Consider the following 20,961-nt stretch of genomic DNA (forward strand, 5'->3'; position numbering starts at 1 on the left):
TAAAAACAGACATTCACATGCATGATAGTCCAGGCTCGAATGTCTTCTGCCTTAAAAACAAACAAAAAAAACTTCGCAGAGTGCATAACACTGCAAATATAAAGTTTCATAGAAGAAATCTGAGCTGTAAAAAGAATGTGAATTGGCCGAAGTCCAAAAGTATTTGTCACACAGCAAAGCGCTGGAACATGGCGGTGGGGGGGGGGGTCAAAACAGAACAGAACAGTTCCCAGCCACATCTCATGGAATAAACAGTGATTATAGAAAATCTTCACAGTCCTTCACATTTATCAGTATTTTGTTTTGTTAGACTTATTCTAAAGGTGATTTGAGTGTTTCGCTATCCATCCATTATCTGAGTTGTTTATCCTCACGAGGGTCACAGGGAGTGCTGGAGCCTATCCCAGCTGTCAACGGGCAGGAGGCGGGGTACACCCTAAACTGGTTGCCAGCCAATTGCAGGGCAGATAAAGACAGGCAACAGTTGCACTCACAATCACATCTAGGGGCAATTTAGTCTCCACTTAACGGATGTTTTTTGGGATGTGGGAGGAAACCAGAGTGCCCGGAGAAAACCCACGCAGGCACGGGGAGAAGATGTAAACTACACACGGGTGGCTCGGGGATTGCACCCGGGACCTCACAACTATGAGGCCAACACTCTAACCAGTTGCTCAATTGTTGCTGCCTTGAGTATAGTTTTCTTAAAAACAAACAAAACTAACTACATAAAATGTGCCAAACAAAGCAAAAAACATTTTCAGACATTTCTGTAAATTGATGAAAAAATGTTATCATTCAAACATAATAGATGGCAAGTATTCCACTGATCATCCTTTCGATACTTCTGTCACTTGAATGGAATCTGCCTGCGGTAAATGCAGTTAATTGAATGTGAAATAGCAGAAACTGCACACACCTGCCAATAGCAGGTCCCATAGTTGGCAGTGCATAATGAAGAAACCAACTGAAGAAACCAAGCAATAAAGCATAAGAAACTGTAGATCTCTGAGACCAGATTGCATCCAGGCACAAATCTGGGGAAGGATACAAAGTAATTTCAGCATCATCAAAGGTATGGAAAAATCACTGTGGTGTCAAATCTGAAATGGAAGAAGCTTGGAAACATCAGGGCCCTTCCTTGGCCTGGCTGTCCGACCAAGCTGAGTAACAGGAAAATTGAGCTCAGTCAATTGTTCAGGTGAACAAGAACCCTATTGCCACTAAGGCAGGGCCTCAAGATTCCCTTGTGGGAATAGGAGTACCATTCAGGTCAACCACTGATAAAGCACTCTACCAATGAAGAGGGGGTAGACAGAAGCCATTTCTCACTAAGAGCCACACAGCATCCCGCTTGGAGTTTGGCAAAACGTACCTTTTGGATTCTCAGACCTGCCGAAACAAAATTCTGTTTAGATGAAACCAAAATGGAACTTTTTGGTCTGAATTGCATCGTATCTGGAAAATTGGCACTGCTTGTCAGCCCCTGGTTTACACCATCCCTATTGTGAGGCAAGGTGGTGGGACTATCATGCTGTGAGGCTGTTTTCATATTGTAGGAACTGTGCAACTTGTCTGCATAGAGCAGGTGTGGGCAACCCACGGCTCGAGGCTCTTTGGCTCCTTACATGCGGCTCTCGTGAAGGCACAAAAGCATATCGAAGTTTCTTTAATGTACGTGGGTGGGCGCTTTGCTCGAGTTAATTATGGTTGTTACGGGTACAATGACAAGTTTGATGTGAGTGTGTGTATCGATGGGTGAGGAGACAGAACTGCACAGATGTCTGCAGCAAAAGGGTGAGAAGTTTTTAATTTACTTTACTTCTTTACATTTTTTAAAATTACTGCCCTGTAGCCTTGGTACTCTGTAGGGCACAGGTGTCAAAATCAAGGCCCGATGCAGCCTGCCACGAGATTATTATATGGCCCGCAAAGGCAAATTATGTGTATCAACTTCCATGATTTTTGTTCAAATCAGTACCAATATTTCAAATTGTCATATCATAAATGATGTTGAGATACTGCAAGCATTTCTTTGATTCCTGATTCCAAAACTAGTTAAGTTTAATATGTAAATATGATGGGTCAATTCAAGATTTTCATGGTTTCAGTCATAATGGCTCTCTGACAGAAACCGCTTCTACAATGTGGCCCATGATAAAAATGAGTTTGACACCCCTGCTGTAGGGGTCGATTTTTCGTGTGACATTGACAATAAATCTGGTTGAGCAAAGGTATGTGTAAGGAGGGAATGATGTTCATGTGTATGATGTGGCTCTTTCACTCTTTCATGTGTATGATATGATTCTTTGCCGAAACACAGTAAAACAAAAATTTGGCATAGAGGGTAAGATGACAGCTCCCAAATATCGAGAAATTCTTTGCAAGAACTTGTTGCAGAGTACACTGGGACTCAGACTAGGTTGTCCATTCGCCTTCCAAGAAGACAATGACCCAAACCGCACTGCTAGGGGAGTGGCTTCAGGAGCAGCCTGTGAATGTCTTTTAGTGGCCCAGTCAGAGCTTGGGCTTGAAAACAACCGAACATCGACCTAGTGACCTAAAAATTACTGGCCACCAACGCTCCCCATCCAACCTAACTGACCTTGGGAAGATCTGGAAAAAAGAATGCAAGAAAATGCCCCAAAACAGGTGAGCCATACCAGAGAAAATTTCAGGCTGTGATTGCTGGCAACAAAATATAAAGCCAACGATGTGAATACTTACAATAGCTTACGGCCACGCTACCCTGAGAACACTTGATCTCGTCAGACCTTGGAAGCTAAGTGGGTTTGGCCCCGGTTAGTACTTGGATGGGAGACCACCTGGGAATACCAGGAACTGTAAGCTTCTCTCCCTGGCTATATCTAGAGCGGTTGCGGCGTAAAACTGTGCCAAACAAATATGCGTTCATCGGAGATGACACGCTGTGGCGACCCCTAACAGGACAAGCCGAAAGGAAAAGAAGAAGATGTGAATACTTACCAGATACGTTTTCATTTTCAATTAATGTGCACAATTGTCTGAAAATTTTGTTGCTTTGTTATTAAGGGATATCTCATGTGTTTTTAAAACTAAACTCAAACCAGCTCTAGAATAAGTCTAACAGGAAAAATTGGAAAAAATAATGTGAATACTTTCTAATGGCACTGTAAGTAGGTGGGTCAACAAGAATTTGGTCAATAGCGACAGCGCTTATTATTTGGCCCTTCAAACACTCCATCTAAAGGACTGCCCCTCCCATACACTGGTGATGGACCACCAGGGGGCACCTGTGGTAGTGGTGGCTGCTGCTGTTTCGGTGATTCCACCTCTGCTCGTCCTGCCAGAGATCCACCCAGCGGATATCTGTCACCTCGCTATGGATTCACAGCCGGGTTGAATATGTTGCCATGGCAGCATTTGTACAGATTGAGTGGTTGACAAAGAAGTGGTGGATGGTTTGGGAGATGGGGGTGGGGGGGGTGGAGGAGATGGGGGGAGAGTTAAATATTTTCAGGAATTCATTCGTTAGTCTACCTACCTATGATTATCAAAATGTGCCGCCCCCCTTCTCAAAATAAAGTCCCCTGAGGTCAATATTTATGGTAGCATGACCAGATAGATACATTACCATGTTGGCATTTTCAGACACCAACAGTGGGCCCATGTTTGCAGTTCCTTGTGGGCTAATGGTGGTGCTCCTTCCACCCATGCTCAGCATTTGACCCTGGTTTGTGCTGGGCCCTGCTGGGGCTTGGTTAAAGCCATCTACACACAAAATGCAGCATAGGTTGGTCATCAGATATCATGTTCCCTGTGACACACCTTTGCCCCTTTTCCATTGTACCGATTCTACCCCCAACCAGCCTGGTTCTGCCATGTGATTTTTCAGAGAGAGTTAAACATCACCAACCCACCCTTTGCTCTAACTATCCATGCTTATGGTGTATATTCATTCTTTTAGTACAGCTTTTATGTTGCCAATCATTATCTACATTACATTACATGTCATGGGGCTCCGAAAGAGAAACATGCATGTTCAAAATGTTCATTTATTGAGAAAGAGCCACCTGTAATGCAAAACAAGATTGAGACACAACACTGAGGAAGTCATCTTCCACTTGTTCCTGCATCGACTGCTGTTTACACAAAGAAGGCCATACCTGCCATATTAAAGGCTCCACGAGGGCCCAGATCAGTCACTCTCATTTCCTGTCCTCTCTGAAAAAAGTGAAGAAATTAAAATGGACAACCCATCATTGGTAGAAATTTGCAGTGAACAGCCAATGACAAAACTCACACAATACATAAAAAATATACATAATTGACAACAATGGAACATTTTCCAGTTATCGTATGAACTGGTCATAGATCATGGTATGCCATGTCAGAGCAATTGACTTTTACATTGATAATCAGGCAAAAAAAAAAAAAAAAAGTTTAATTTTATCATTTAGACTCACTAATACAGGATTTTAGGGGCCGATTAATGACGTCACTGATTGAATGGGTGAATGATGACAAAATCAATGAGCAAAAAAAAAGCCAACTAGCCAATCCGATCAGGCCAATAAAATCGCTGTAAAGTCTACAATACAAAAACTTTGTATTTTCAATAATTGGAACAGTAGCACGCCCAACATCATAATGGAAGAGCCACAGTTGTCAATAGCAGATTATAAACTGGTACAGAGTAATCCTGGCGGCTTCATGTGTTTATTCCAATTTACCAGAGGGAAAGAAGCTGCTTTTTGACAGGACTTGGTCAATAACCTGAAAAGAGCTGGGACGACCGTTTCCAAGGTTACTCTTGGTAAAACACTAAGACGTCATGGTTTGAAATCATGCATGGCGCGGAAGTTTCCCCTGCTTAAATCAGCACATGTCAAGGCCTATCTAAAGGTTGCCAATGACCATTTGGATGATACAGAGGAGTCATTGGAGAAGGTTTTGTGGTCAGATGAGACCAAAATGGAACTTTTTGGTCATAATTCCACTAACCGTGTTTGGAGGATGACAAATGAGTTCCATCCCAAGAACACCATCCCTACTGTAAAGCGTGGGGGTGGTAGCATGATGCTTTGGGGGTGTTTTTCTGCACATGGGACAGGACGACTGCACTGTATTAAGGAGAGGATTACCATGGCCATGTATTGTGAGATTTTGGCCAACAACCTCTTTCCCTCAGAGCACTGAAGATGGGTCGTGGCTGGGTCTTTCAACATGACAATGACCCGAAGCACACAGCCAGGAAAACCAAGGAGTGGGACCGTAAGAAGCATGTCAAGGTTCTCGAGTGGCCTAGTCAATCTCCAGACCTAAACCCAATACAAAATCTTTGGAGGGAGCTGAAACTGTGTGTTTCTCAGCGACAGCCCAGAAACCTGTCTGATCTAGAGAAGATCTGTGTGGAGGAGTGGGACAAAATCCCTCCTGCAGTGTGGGCAAACCTGGTGAACAAATACAGGAAACCTTTGACCTCTGTAATTGCAAACAAAGGCTACTGTACCAAATATTACCATTGATTTTCTCAGGTGTTAAAATACTTATTTGCAGCTGTATCGCACAAATAAATCGTTAAAAAAAAAAAAAATCATAAATTGTGATTTCTGGATTTTTCTTTTTAGATTATCTCTCACAGTGGTCATGCACATACGATGAAAATTTCAGACCCCTCCATGATTTCTAAGTTGGAGAACAAGGCAATATAGCAGGGTGTTCAAATACTTATTTTCTTCAATGTATGGCTCAAAACGATCTGGGCAACCCTGAGTTACATTGAAATCATTTCTGGGATATAACACAGGTAATGTTTCAGTAACTATAATAAGTATGAGATTGTGATTTACTTGATTTAAGTTCTAACGTTACACTAGTCTGTCCATATATCTAAATGTGAATGGTCATTTTCCCCTGTGGTACTGCATTATCTTGAAGTTGCAAACTTTTCCCCTCTACATGCTTTAGGAAGAAATAGACCTACTGCTAGCTTTCATCAATGGATTGACAATAGATAGCGCCGTAAATGATGCGAGATTATAACAATACATTATGAAGAAATAAAATGATTTGATATGAATATTTAGTTTTGAAAGTGAATGTCAATTGACTTCTTTAAAAAATATCTGTCTCAGTCTGTGCAGTGTCAATAAATTATGATTATGGTATTAGCTAACAACTCCATATTCAGGTATAGCAACTCAGTAAATTATTTTAAGGTCTCGAGATTCCATCCCCATTCACAACCGCAACTTTTATATCCGCGGGCATGACTAACCACACCCGTACATTTTTCCAAATGTGAGTGACTGTATATAGGCATGTCGGTTGAGATTTAATTTAACATGGGAGCATAACTTTCACATCATAACATACATCAGGGTTTTGATTGTGGGGAAAAAAAAAAGTGATTTGAATATAAAGTGTGTTACACGTGTGTACAATTACCCACACATGCAGTAGGTTTGGAAAGTATGCAGATCACATGAAATTTTTCACTCAGTTCTATTGTAGCCATTTGGTAAAATCATTTTTTTCCTCAATGTACAAGCAGCACCCCATATTGATGGGAAAAAGGCATTTTTGCAGATGTATTAAAAACATTAAAAATCACACACCCATAAGCATTCAGACCCTTTGCTCAGCATTACATAGAAGTGACATTTTGATCTAATACACTCATGAGTCTTTTTGTGAATACCAGGTTTTCACACCGGGATTTTGGGATCCTGTCCCATTCCTATTTCAGATCCCTTCCAGTTCTGTTAGGTTGAATGGTGAATATTGGCAGACAGTCATTTTCAGGTCTCTCCTGAGATGCTCCATTGGGTTTAAGTCATGTTTCTGGCTGGGCCATTCAAGGACAATCACAGTGTTGTTCTGACACCACTCCATTATTTTAGCTGTGTGGTTAGGGTCAGTGACTTGTTGGAAGGTGAACCTTGGGCACAATCTGAAGTCCTGAGCACTCTGGAGAAGGTTTTTGTCCAGATTATCCCTGTAATCGTCTGTAGTCATACTGTTCTTGCAACTCAAAAACACCCACACAGCACGATGCTGTACTTAATATGGTGCATGGTTCACTGTTGGGACTGTATTGGACAAGTGAAGATTAGTTCATTGTTTTCTCCAGACGTAACGCTTAGAATTAAAGACAGAGAGTTCTATCTTGGTTGTTGGATTAATTGGATATAAAATTATCTCATATTTGCTCTCTTGGTTGTTTTTAATGCTTATTTGCTTTATGTGATGCATTCAAGAGGCCCATTTGGTGCCATGGAAAGTTTTGCTATGATGTGCTTAAACAATGTGATGCAATCAAGTTACAATGGGAGCCGTGGAAACACCAGACAGTGAGGTGCCGTTGAAACATCAGAGAGTGATGCAGCAGACAACATATAGACTGACGATCTCGAGAGGATGGTGAAGACATTGCAAACACTCACATTGGCTATTTTTGTCACATTTGCTTTGCTGGGATGTGGACCACGCTAAGGAATAAAAATGAGGATTCGTGGACATGTGGGCAGAACGGGTTGGAGATTGTAAAAGAGACATCCCACGTTCTCCTTGTGCGGAAAAAGTTCCTCTTGTATTCCTTCCTTGAGAAATTGTACTTTAAATATCCTGGGTAGCATGAGCCTGGCTATCACTGGATGCTATATCACCGGACACGTCACTGACCATGTCCCTGAAGAAGCTGTCCCTGATTAAGCAAAAGGCTGCGTAAACGTGACATTGGTCTCATCAGACCAGAGAATCTTATTTCTCAACATCTTGGAGTCTGTGTTTTTTGTTATTTTTAGAGTAAAGTCCATGTGGGCTTTCATGTGTCCATCAAGCCACTCTTCCGTAAAGTCGCAGCTGGTGGAGGGCTGTAATGCAGGTTGACTGTCTAGAACTTTCTACCATCTCCCAACTACACCTTGAGGTCCACCACAGTTATCTTTGTTTTGTTTTGGGTTTTTTTACCTCTCCCGCCAAGGCTCTTCTCACCTGATTGCTCAGTTTGGCTAGACGGCCAGCTCTAGGAAGGGTTCTGGTTCTCCCAAACATCTTCCATTTCAGGATTATGCAGGTGACTGTGGTTCTAGGAACTTTAACTCCAGCAGGATTATTTTTTGTAATCTTAGCCCTATCTGTGGCGTGCCACAATTCAGTGTCTTGGCTCTTCTTCAGGCAGTTCGTTTGACCTCATGATTCTCAATTTCTTTGACATGCACTGTGAGCTCTTGGGTTTTATATAAACAGGTGTGTGGCTTTCCTAATCAAGTCCAATGAATATAATAAAACACAGCTGCACTCCAATGAAGGTGTAAAACGATGAAGGAAGAGCAGAAGAAATGGACAGCACCCGAGTTAAATATAAGTGTGGGGTCTGCAAAGGGTCTGGCTGATGACTTATATTTCAGGCTTACCTCCACTCCCTGAGAAGGGTTGCGTCAGGAAGGGCATCCGGCATAAAAATTGTGCCAAACATATATGTGCGTTCATCTGAGATGACACGCTGTAGCGACCCCGTTCATCTGAGATGACACGCTGTGGCGACCCCGTAAGGGACAAGCCGAAAGAAAGAATTTCAATAAATGTACAAACATTTCAAAAATTCTGTTTTTTTATGTTAATATGGGGTGCTCTGTGACTTTAACAGCTAAACGTATCTGATCCATCCATTTACAGAGCCGCGTATCCTCAAAAAGGTTGCGGGAATGTTGGAACCATCCTGTCATCGAGCAGGAGGCAGGGTACACCCTGAACTGGTTTCCAAAAATACGTTAATGCTCTATGATGCTCACTTGTTTGAGGACGAACCTGATAGTTGGGGTCTCATCTTTTGTACAAGGTCATCAATGTTTGGGGTAAGGTTCTGAGCTGAGGAAATCCTTGGGCTTTAGTGAAGGTGTGTATCAGTAAGACAGCCCCGCTGCGACAGCTGCCGGTTCATTACATTCAGATGGCTCATGATGTTCCACAGAAATGTTATTTCACACAAAAGTTTCCTCTCCGAGCTCTGTGTCTTACCATTTGCTTTCCATGGACAGGCACATCTCCTCACACATCTTGAAACCTCTTTCCAGTACCTTTCCCTGGCTTAGCCATTGCAATTCTGTGGGATAAGCTAAGTCACCATACTTCATATTCAACTTGTTCAGAAATACCTTGAACTGGCGGTGATTTAAACCTTTTGCTCTGATTAAGTCAACTGCCCGCGTTATGGTGCTAATTACCACACAATGACTACTTATACTTATATTATGCAGTGAGAAGCTGTCAGCTGTGACATTTTGCTGCATCCTCTCACGCAACCCTGCTACCAATCCATTCTTGTGCCCACACATCGCAGCTGCTCTGTATGTTGTCAATCCTACAAGTTTTTCCCCAAGGGAGCCCAATCTCATTTAAACATTTGGATGCCTCTTCAGACAGATCTTGTCCTGTAGTTGTTCCATGGATAGAATGTAAAACTCTTGTGTTCTTCTGAGTCCACTCCATGGATGAAAATTGAGAGCTGGGCAATGTCAGATGTGTCGGTGCTCTCATCCACAGCAAGGCAATATGCAATGAAATCTTTTCCCTTTCCCACATGCTGTTCTTTTAAATTGGTGGAAAGGTGGCTCAGCTTTGGGGTTTCTGCTGAGACTCACATTTGAAAGTTGCCTTTTGTCTGGGCACACTGTTTCAGGGAGGAGGTACCCGAACATTGACATCTGCTCTGACTCCGTATGAATAATGAAGCAGACGTCTGCTTGCTGCGTTGCAATGGGCTAGCGAGCTACCGTCGCTTTGGGATTAATGTAGTAATCGTGCGTGCAAAACACTAGCAGGCAGCTATGGGCCGGTTCTGATACTAATCAAAGTCATCCCAGAGATCCATAGATAATTTATTCGTGGTCCAGATCCAGCCCACAGGGTTTGACTTTGATTTATGTTGTGTAATGGCATCATTCTTGGTGTGTGGCCTTTCAGTCCATGTTGTTACAGGACTTGTTTCACTGTGGGTAATGACATTTTCTTGCCAGCATCATCACGCACAGGGGTCTCAAACTGGCAGGCCGGGGGTTATTTGTGGCCCGTGAGACGATATTTTGTGGCAGCCATCTTAATATGAAAGTTTAATATTCATGCGGCCCTCTAGTTTTTATGAGTGGTGCTTTTAGAGTTGTGTGTGGAGCTGGCAAACCTACCGATCACGGTGGGGTATATGGCTCTGCGGGGCGTGACATCGACCCGGCTTAATACAAGCAAAGAAACATGTTTCAGTGAGTGGAATGTACAGCAGTGTTGCGTCCTCCATGATTTCTAAGTGGGAGAACTTGCAATATAGCTTGGTGTTCAAATACTTATTTTCTCCACTGTACCTCAGTGATTTCCAACGTTTAGGAAGCCAAGGCACATATTTTACAATTGAAAAATCTCACGGCACACCAACAAACGAAAATATCAAAAACAGTGGATACATTAATTACTGTATGTACTTCCTGCCATTTAATAGAAGAGCATTTATTTGTTATCTGTCACTCTGTCACTATACCTCACTAGCATAACCAGATGTACAAAATGCATTGGTTATTGTAAATAAGTAATTTCTTAAGCAATCATGTAAAATTTTTACTATTTCCCACAGAACACCTGAAGAGGACTCACAGCACACTCATGTGCCACGGCATACTGAATGGGAATCACCGATATTTACACACAAATACACAATCCCATTCAAGAGCAGAAAAGGGGTAGCATGATATAACATTTTGAACATGTCGCTGCTGCAAGAAAAATATTTTTGATGATGTACAAATGGGAGTCAAAAACGACAATAACTAAGACGTCAATATATTAATTCATTTCCCGTACCGCTTGTCCTCACTAGGGTTGCGAGCATGCTGGAGCCTATTCCACCAGACTCCGGGCGAAAGGCAGGGTACACAGTGAACTGGTCGCCAGGCAATCAGAGGGTACATATAAAAATATTTTTCGAAATTTGCACTCAAATTCCCACCTGGGGACAATTTAGAGCCTTCAATTTACCTACCATGCATGTATTTTGGATGTTTGAGGAAACCAGAGTACTCAAAGAGAAAACACGCAGGCACAAGGAGAACTCCAAACAGGCGAGGCTGGATTTGAACCCATGTCAATACACAACAAACAAATCACTACCTCACACACTGATGATTAATTTTTGTCAATATTTAGGTCAATGCAAAAAATATTTGGGGGTTTTATATGACAATCCCTAATTGAATTGTGATGGAAACATGGAAATCTATTTTGGCATTTCACTAAATATTTATTATCAGTCTTTATTCAGTTTTATGCAAAAATATAAAAATAAAGTGTAGCTTTTAGTGCATTTGAAGGTATGACTGTTCCACTTACATTGTCCTGGTAAGCCGGTTTAAAGGTATCTGGCTGGCGCTTCAACTCTTCCTGTTCTCTGTGCATTCTCATCATTTCTTCCTCTCGTCTTCTCCTCTCCTCCTCATGCCTGTTGGTGCACGTTAAGGAAAGAATATTGCTGAGCGCTGACCTGTCAGCTGTTTAAATAGTAAATAATAACAGCATGACACAGTGCAACATGTGAATGTATTCAACTAATACCAGGAAGGTAACATAGTAAGCAGGTTGCCCTTATGTCTGTCAAGAAAACATATATACCTTAACTCTATCTGTTTTCGTCTGTGAAGCTCGTGGTTGCGAAGCTCCTCCAATCGCCTCAACTCCTCTTGACGTCTCATCAGATCTTGATAGGATGGCAATGGAAAGAAGTGCATTCTTATAACTAAATTGAATACAAAGCTTACACTTACAGCAATTATCTAGAGCAATCCAAATATAGTGGTACCCCTACTGACGAAATTAATTTGGAACGTGAATTTTTCGTAAGTAGAAGAGCATTTTACATATACATGCTCACTATTTACGGATAACAACTCTCACTGTAGATGTCTGTAACTTTATTTCACATATATTCTTGAATCATGACTTTTTATTGTAGATTTAGCTCTGCTGGCCAACGTCATTTGTTGGACAAGTTCAACTTTGACGGATTTCTTAATTGAACAGGTTTAGAGGTAATGAGGTTTGGGTGTGGTCAGCGAATATATGATCAGCTTTTCAAAAAAAAAAAATGTGGTGAATCATTTAATTCATGATTTAACAAAGGGGCCAATTACTTGATCACGCAGGGGTGGCTAGAATTCAATTCAGTGGTACCTATACTTACGAACATCTCTAGTAATGAAAAATTCAGGTTACGAAACGCCTCCACAGAAAAATGTCTCTAGTTACAAAGAAAAATTCCGGATGCAAAAGGAAAAAGTAGGCGCTGGATTCAGCCCCCAAATTCGGCTGAGCATAAACATCCTTTATCTTGGTTTGTGTGGCGCGATAGAGCTGCTCTCCCATTGGCTATCCCCATAGCATCTTCCTGGCATTCCATTGGGTCAGAAGGTCATCAATCGCTTTTTGTTTCCCTCACACTCAAGTCTCACCAAATCACATGCCAGCACTTTCACATGCTGTAACACGCTAGCACACATTAGTAAAGTACAACTTTTTCATGATTTTTTTTGTTGGTGTTTTTTTTTTTTTTTTTTTGCAAGTTTATTCATCGTTTGTCACCATGGGCCCCAAGAAACAGTTGAATTAAAGTCTGTGTGCACATGTACATTCGTACGTATGTTTTCTTTCAGCTGTCAAACCTTTGACTCCTTCTCCCATCCCCCACGATGCCTTTTGCTTGTCACTCACACTTCTCTTTGCAAAGTCGCCCAACACCAAAGGTAAATGAACATTTTTTATCTTTGTCAAGGGGGTGGCTTGGAACGGATTAGGCCATTTACATTTAAAAAAGCGCTTTTACTTGTGATAGATACACATTATCAAAACAAGTTCCGGAACAAATTTTGTATTTTATAATTACTTGTATTATTTTTAATATTTACATTTGCTTCATTATCTTACACAATAAAATGGGCAAACTGTAAAAACTGAGAATTTGAGAAAGGGGGGGCAATACTTTTTCACGGCACTGTCGATCCTACCGTGCCTCATTAACATGAGTTGGTGTTCATGTTTTGCTGACTCCAGTTCAGCCTCCAGCTTCTCTTTGGCTTCTTTAATATTCCTGTCCACCTGCTCTCGCTGCTGTTTCTCCATCTCATCAAGTGCTTTCCAGCGAGACGAGTATTCAAACTCAAATGTCCCCGGCTGGGCAAAATGTGGTGTTTGGGTACGTTCCCTGATGAAAGACAACCAATCGCTCCAGTGTTTTTTGTCACAAAAAAACCATTTCATTTATCAACTTTTGACTCACTTGAAATATTTTGGAGTTATCGGCAACATCTTTTCGGGCAGTCCTTCCTCATCATCAAAGTGCTCAGTAGATTCCACAATGGCTGGGCAAGGCGTGCTGAGGAGAGGCGCAGAAATATGTTCCATCTTCCATCTTATTGCATGTACCCAAATATAAACGACTACTTGATTTTGGGAGAAGCTTAAAATATGTATAGCTTGCTGTGCAGTGTCAATCATTTCAGACAAAAACATACGTAGTTAACAACAATGCGCCCTCCTTGCAGCGTTCCAGAGCTTTACGTGCGGCCACTTTGCTTGCAAACTCCACAAAGCCTCTGCCAGTGGACCGCCCACGGTCGTCTGTCACAACGACACACCGTTCCACTTGGCCAAATTGTGAAAAGGCCTGGAGGTACAAGGTGAGTGGCACATCACCACGACTGGACAAAAGATGGGGGGGGGGGGGGGGGATGCAGCTGTAACATTCTTGTCTGCATTACCTGTTCCAAAAGCTCATTTGTGACAACAGGCAATAGGTTGCGCACATTGAGTGCGGCACAATGTGCAGCAAAGCGGATCCTGATTGGTCGATTCCTCAATATTTTCCCATCTAGCGCAGCTTTGGCAATCTCCGCTACTGTACGCGTCTCCTGAAAGAAAAGCAAAAAGGGTCACTATGTCCAGACATCTATGAAATATTTCTATTGTATATAAACATTAAAACCTGATCCCTAAGTGTTACTTTGATCTTCAGTTTAAAATCCAAACTGAACGTCCGTTCACAATTGACCCCTCCGTGGATATTGCGCAATCCGCGTCACTGACCAATCAGAGGCCAGAGATCTGCATAAACCAAAGCCCGTTTTTGCTCCTGCCATTTTCTCAGACAACATTGCATGGTCCAGTATAGGTTTAGTTAGCGTTTTATCGCGTATTTGGGTTATTTAACAAAAAATATGGTTAAGAGGTGTAGTCACTGACTTTGTAATAATGACGACAGGTATCCTGAAAGGCTAGTTGGTGGAGTTCGATTCGTACCCTTTCCAAAACCGAAGACCCAGTACGAAAAATGCCTTCGATGGATCAAACTTTGTGGAAGACCGCATCATCAACTAAATCTAATATCAACCGGAACACATATGTTTGCACGAAGGTATGCCCTATATTTGATTTTCAATACATGTCTCGTATAAATGAATTCGAAGTTCTTCGCTAGCATAACACTGCTACTTGTGAACGATTGATACACTTATTCTTTGTTGATCGATATTTAGCGATGATCGGACTGCACAAACGTATTGATTTCTTTCTGGCTCGCGGCCAAAGCTTAACCAGACTCTGTTTGCACGAAGATATGCCCTAAATTTGATTTTTAATACACGTCTCGTATAAATGAATGAGACGTTCTCCGCTAGCATAACATTGCTACGTGCGAATGATTGAATGAAATCAGAAGCATGACGTCTCTCTCAGTTAAGAATGTATTGTATTTAGAATCTATAATATATCGTTGATTTGAATGAAATCAGAAGCATGGAGTCTGTCTCAGTTCAGAATGTATTGTATTGTATTTGCCATTTTTACTGTCTTACGTCAGCGCACGTGGCGTGACGTCACTTCAGGAGGCGTGGTTAAGTGCCCTGTACGGAGGGGTCAATTAGGACGTACACCAAAACAAAGCATCCAAAAGATAAATTTGCGAGGATGACAAATGTTCCATTTTTCACCTGACAGAAAAGTAATGGTGATCTCTGTGCCTGCTTAGGCTTTTTCTGGGTACTACGGTTTCCTCCCACATCAGAAAACATGCACGGTAGGTTAATTGAAGACTATATAGGTGTGATGGTGAATGGTTATTTCTGATTAGCTGGGAACCAGTTCAGGGCATACCCTGGCTCTTTCCCACTATTACCTGGGATAGGCTCCAACATGTCAGCAACCCTAGTAAGCGGTACAGAAAATGGATGATCAATTTCAATAAACACTCCTTATATGTTCCGTTTTGATTAACCCTGTCATTGTATTTTCTCACAAACTGTTTTGTAACACATTCCATCTGTTTTTTTCTTTAAACAAGGGTAAAAATGAATGCTTCCGATGAAACAGAAATTCAATAGGGAATGAACTTTCACTGCATAAAGTTGCATAATTTATAGGCATGGTAAGAAGTAAAACTAATAAATACAGTTTTTCAATGGTTCAATTTGTTAACGAAATATTTCAAATCTGAGATTAAAAAAAAAAAAGTGGAAGGGGCCAGTTGCACATTTGGCCCCGCTTTCCAGCCACAATGTGAACAGACCAAATCGAGTTACAAAATATATGAGCAGGTACATTTGAATTGCTTTGTGAGCCACAAAGGTTTTCTGTGACAGGACTAATCTGACTTCCGGGCTTTATGTTTTGACACATGCTGCAAGCAAAACAAGCCACTGCAAAACACGTGTGAAATAGATGAGAACTAACTTACGATGAGTGAATATTTAGTCACGAACTTACATACCAAACGAATAAAGCCAAATCCTCCCTCTCGGTTAATGAAAGCCTCAGATGTATTTCCATATTTAGCGAACATACTGACGAATTCCTCCTCGGATAAATCCAGCGGAAGATTCGTAACAAAAAGCCGAGAGCGCTGAGTGAATGTTTTCTCGCCTGGCTTTTTAAATCTTGAAATATCAAGCGTAATTTTGTCTTGAAGCTGGCAGCTGCCCACCGCGGCTGCTTCGGGTTCTTCAGACGGGGATAACTGCTCAGCAGGCGCTGCTGGACTGTTTTCGTTGACCGGCGTTTGGTGGTCGTTGTCGGCGGCAGGGCACTCTGCGCCACTATTGGAGGGTGGCGGCGAACTGCTGCTTTGCGAATTCGGTACCTGTCCATTTTGGTCGGCCATTGTCTGTAAGTTTGATCGCTTATACAGTTTATTTGTTGGAAAGCAGGTTTGAATTGCGGTGGAGGACAACTTGAGTTTTAAAATGGCGACAGGTGCGCGCGCAACCTGAAACCGGAAGTAAAACCCGTAATCAGCTTTAAATCAACGGCCAATCATATTGTATTGAGTCAGCGTGGTCTTGTTGACGTTGGAATTCACAAATTTGAATTTAAAAAAAACGTGTTACAACTTTACCTCATTAGTTTGGAAGACACAACAACATTAGTTTGCAACATACAATAATAATAAACAGGTTTCATTCATAATAAATTTACAAACGATGAAACACTATCTGCATGCTCAACTAATCTCACGAGAATGGTAATGAGGCGGCTGAAAGTGTTGGCCTCACACTTCTGAGGACTTGGGTTCAAATCCCGACCACACCTGTATGGAGTTTGCATGTTCTCCCCGTGCGTGTGTGGGTTTTCTCCGGGCACTCTGGTTTCCTCCCACATCCCCAAAACATGCATTAATTCGAGAGTCGAAATTTCCCGTCTGTGTGACTCAGTGTGAATGTTTGTTTCTATGTGCCCTGCGATTGGTTAGCAGCCGGTTCAGGGTATACGGCGCCTCCTGCCGGAAGATAGCTCGGAAAGGCTCCAGCACTCCAGCGACCGTCGTGAGCATAAGAGGCTCAGAAAATGGATGGATGGAGTTGTAATTACGTCAGGCGACGTTCCAGCTTCATTCATTTTCATGTGAGCAGCACAGCACTGAGATTGCCGTCTCCGAACAGTCTCGTGGTCTTTTTCATGGCTTCATTACAAACATCTGGTAAGTTTATAACGGGAAGATATCATCAGTTATCATGCGTTTTAAAAATATTAATGCAAGTTTAAGAGTAATGTGTGCAAAAAATTAATTGAACTTGGCAAGTAAGTTTCATTGATTTTATTATTTGATTATCATTTAGTAAACAAAATGTATTGTACGAGTTTGATAATGATCAGTATTAATTATGTTTGAGAGGATATGATGTATTAGTATGAGGCATGGCATGAATGTGGCAGTGGAAGTGGTCAATGCATGTAGGAAACGGATGTAGCCCTGTTTTTTTTTTTTTTTTTCATTAGCAGCCCTATAAATAGTGATTTTAATTATTCAAGTTGTGCAGATAGGTTTGGCTGCATGTTGATGAAGGATGCATTCATTATTTATTCACAGTTTTTGAGCATTCATGAGATGCATATCATACAGTTGACTGTTGACCAAGTCTGATTATAAGGTTCCTTTTCATGTAAATTCATTGTACTCGGGTAACATACAATATATTAATCTGAGACATGGATCAGTGTGTCACCAACTGCGATGTTTCGACATGTGGTGGCTCTAGTTCATTGTCATTTTTTAAAATCATTTTCTCAATTGTCCTCAATCCAAATACTGTAACATACTCTTACGTTTCTTTAAGATGTTACTTATCTTTATCTGTCTACCTATGCTGAGGTTTACTGTAGATTAAAGTAATTGCTATTGTGTTTGACTCATAAATGTGCACCTGAAGGCAGCATAGCACTAAAAGTACATTTCTCATTTTTTTTCAAATGAACTACTGATACTTTTGAGTGATGAAAGTTGAAAGACTTTGACACATCAGTGGGATCGGGCTCAACCTCTGTCCGAATTTGGTCAATTTCATATTTGTTCACAAATTGATTCTACTGGTCAATCCTCATGTGGGTATGTATTACAGTATTACAATTTATTGACCAACATGAAGTTGCTTCCACTGTTTGACAATGCAACAGTGTTTGAATCAACAAACATGAGTGATGCTTTTAGAGAATTATGTTTTCTACCTGACACCAGCGATATAGTCAATAAAGACACCGATGCAATTTGTGAACAGAATTGAAAATATACAGTAAATGTATACACTTTACACCATGTGTTGGGATTCTATACACAGTGCTTCAATTTTTAGCCTCATCATCTGCAAATGTCACCCTCTGTTACCAGGGAGACGGAATACTGAAACTGTCTTTACACATTCTTTTTTTTTCCTCAATTGCCTTTTAACTGGGGCCCAATGTAACAAGGAATCATGATACCTAATCCCTGCCCCCTGGCTCAAATCAGATTTATAGTCCAGGGCTATAGAGTAGTATCAGTACTCTGAGGAGAAGAATTGAGCTCCCTGATTTCTGATAAACTTATTAAATATTGAGCTTTGGTCTTGAGATCCCAACTCTTTTGTTCCAGTTGTGCAAACAACAAAAACAAAGGGTTAGGAAGGCTGATTCTGTTGTCTGATGTTTCTGACTCCTTCACTGGCCTGATTAAACTTCACCCAGATCCATAAAGTGTAGTACAACAGTTGTGCCTGGTGTTGATTTTATTGGAGCATGTATAATGCCTAAAAGAAAAAAGCATTTACAGCTAAACAAGCTGCAAGATTGCCCGAGGATGTAAAGTGGTCTTAAACAAACACTGATCTAAATTCAGTGGTGAAACCAGGTCATATGGTCAGTGTGTAATCCTGTTACATCTCAGTGGATCGAAGGACAAATGCCGAGAATGGGCATCCAGTGCCTTGTGAAAGTATTCGGCCCCCTTGAACTTTTCAACCTTTCGTCACATATCAGGCTTCAAACATAAATATATAAAATTGACGTTTTTTTGTCATGAATCAACAACAAGTGTGACACAATTGTGAAGTGAAATGAATTTTTTTGGATGTTTTAAACTTTTTTTGACAAATAAAAACTGTCACGACCTAAACACGGGATTGGGCCCAAATGCACGACTCACGAGTCTCAGGAGCAGTTAGGGAAGTGTCTTTATTCAGTCCAATGTCAAAGTACCAATAAGCAGTCCACGGGAGCAGCAGTAATAGAATCCGCAGGCGTAAAAGGCAGGTCAGGAGGAAGTCGAGGGTCGGGACACGAGAGAGCAGGAACATGAACAGGGAGTTGCGGGAATGTGATATGAGACAACGATCTGCCAAAGGCCAGACCGTACGCGTAGCCCAATATGTATGGGTTATAATCACTTGTGATGAAGATCAGGTGTGTGCCTCCGCTGACTGTGGCAGGTGCGTGCCACATCGGGGACCGGCACAGCCAGGACAGGTACCGGCAGGGCCATGACAGTACTCCCCTCCCCCTTAACAAAAGGCCAGGCGCCCCAGGATGGAAGGCAAGAAAGTCACTGATGAGAGAGGGGTCGACCACGAATCAGGACGTGATCCATGACCGTTCTTCTGGACCGTAGCCCTCCCAGTCCACCAGGTATTGGACCCCCCTTCTCCGATGATGAGACAACAGGAGCCGGCGCACAGCGTAGACCGGGCCCTCATCGACCCTGCGGAAAGTAGAAGGGGGCTCGGCAGGCGGAAGCTATGGAGACAACCGAGCCAGCTTGAGTAGACCAACGTGGACGGCTGGACGGAGCCGCATTGATCTCGGCAGTTTCAATTTTACCGTGATCAAGCTGATCACCTTAGTGATTGGAAAATGACAAACGAACCTGGGAGCAAACTTGCGAGATTCCATCCGGAGCAGGGGGCCTTTCGCCGACAGCCAGACGTGCTGTCCCACCTTGTAATTCGGCGCCCTCATCGTCTTGCGGTCCGCCGCGGCTTTAGAGGTGTATCCCATGCATAGAAGCATCCTTCTGGCCCGCTCCCAGGTCCGCTTACAGCGTCTTACCGTGGCCAAGGCTGATGGCACCAGTGAGTCGGCGTCTCTAGACGGGAAGAGAGAGGAGGGGTAACCATGCACCACATTGAAAGGTGACATACCTGTGGACGCTGAGGGGAGGGAGTTGTGCGTATATTCCACCCACCCAGCTGAGCTCCCGGCTCCATGAGCTGGGGTCGCGAGTGGCCAAGCATAAGGCGTAAGAGGCAGGTCAGGAGGAAGGCGGGGCTCGGAACATGAGAGAGCAGGAACATGAACAGGGAGTTGCAGGAACGTGACATGAGACAACGATCTGGCAAACCCCAGACCATACGCATAGCCCTATATGTATGGGTCGTAATCACTTGTGACAAGGAACAGGTGTGTGGCTCCGCTGATTGCGGCAGGTGCGTACCGCATCGGGGACCGGCACAGCCAGGACAGGGACCAGCAAGGCCATGACAAAAAACCTGTAAAGTGGGGCGTGCAACATTATTCGGCCTCCTTGCATTAACACTTTATAGCACCACTTTTTGCTGCAATTACAGCTGCAAAACGCTTGAGGTATGTCTCTATCAGTTTTGCACATCGAGAGACTTAAATTCTTTCCCATTCTTCCTTGCAAAACAGCTGGAGCTCAGTGAGGTTGGAAGGAGAGCCTTTGTGAACGTCAGTCTTCAGCTCTGCCCACAGATTTCTTGGTTGGATTCGGGTCTGGACTTTGACTTGGCCATTCCAACACCTGGATACCTTCACGTCTCAGACTCCAACAGGTTTTCTTCCAGAATGGTCCTGTATTTGGCTCCATTCATCTTTGTCACGTCCCATCGGAAACGAGAGTAGGACCCAAATGCAGGAACTCGGAAGACGCAAGGTAGTTCGAGAGGAGACTCGTTTATTGTATGCAGAGGTCGGGGATCGAGCAGGCAGTCCGGTGCAGCAGCGGTAGTTCGGACATCGGGCGAAGAGGGCAGATGAGCGGACAGGCAGGAGTCGGTGCACGGGAGACCAATCAAAGCAGGCAGAAGTATCGAAGGGGTCAGGCTTACGGGGTTGGTCGGAGAACGGACGAAGGTCGGTACACACAGGTTCAATCAGGAATACGAGAGTGCTGGAACGGGACATAAA

The 20,961-nt window shown here is 42.6% G+C and overlaps 2 protein-coding genes and 1 pseudogene across 4 annotated transcripts in view; 2 read left to right on the forward strand and 1 right to left on the reverse strand.

The window, feature by feature from the left end:
- LOC133491275 (paraspeckle component 1-like) lies at positions 1-16,280 on the reverse strand. 2 transcript variants are annotated; one of them, XM_061802294.1, is made up of 10 exons: positions 15,191-15,349; positions 13,779-13,928; positions 13,533-13,684; positions 13,298-13,393; positions 13,026-13,222; positions 11,638-11,722; positions 11,359-11,467; positions 4,146-4,203; positions 3,614-3,750; positions 1-3,359 (listed from the first exon to the last, which is right to left on the reverse strand). In XM_061802294.1, exons 1-10 carry the CDS (start codon positions 15,332-15,334, stop codon positions 3,180-3,182), a joined length of 1,308 nt encoding a protein of 435 aa, XP_061658278.1. In that variant the 5' UTR covers positions 15,335-15,349; the 3' UTR covers positions 1-3,179. The 2 variants fall into 2 exon arrangements, with proteins under 2 accessions (XP_061658278.1, XP_061658277.1); XM_061802293.1 differs by lacking the exon at positions 15,191-15,349 and adding an exon at positions 15,782-16,280 and having other exon boundaries at positions 2-3,359.
- Positions 2,732-2,850, forward strand: LOC133497376 (5S ribosomal RNA; annotated as a pseudogene).
- The window catches only part of LOC133491300 (uncharacterized), a 15,880-nt gene continuing 10,954 nt past the window's right edge, over positions 16,036-20,961 (forward strand). The window contains exons 1-2 of one of the 2 annotated variants that reach the window (XM_061802295.1): positions 16,036-16,176; positions 16,763-16,987. The gene's annotated coding sequence lies outside the window, so the exon portion shown is untranslated. Of the gene's footprint in view, positions 16,177-16,759; positions 16,988-20,961 lie in introns of both variants that reach the window. The other variant, XM_061802296.1, reaches the window with a different exon arrangement.

The sequence above is a fragment of the Syngnathoides biaculeatus genome, chromosome 2 (genome assembly GCF_019802595.1).
Source record: "Syngnathoides biaculeatus isolate LvHL_M chromosome 2, ASM1980259v1, whole genome shotgun sequence".
NCBI lineage: Eukaryota > Metazoa > Chordata > Actinopteri > Syngnathiformes > Syngnathidae > Syngnathoides > Syngnathoides biaculeatus.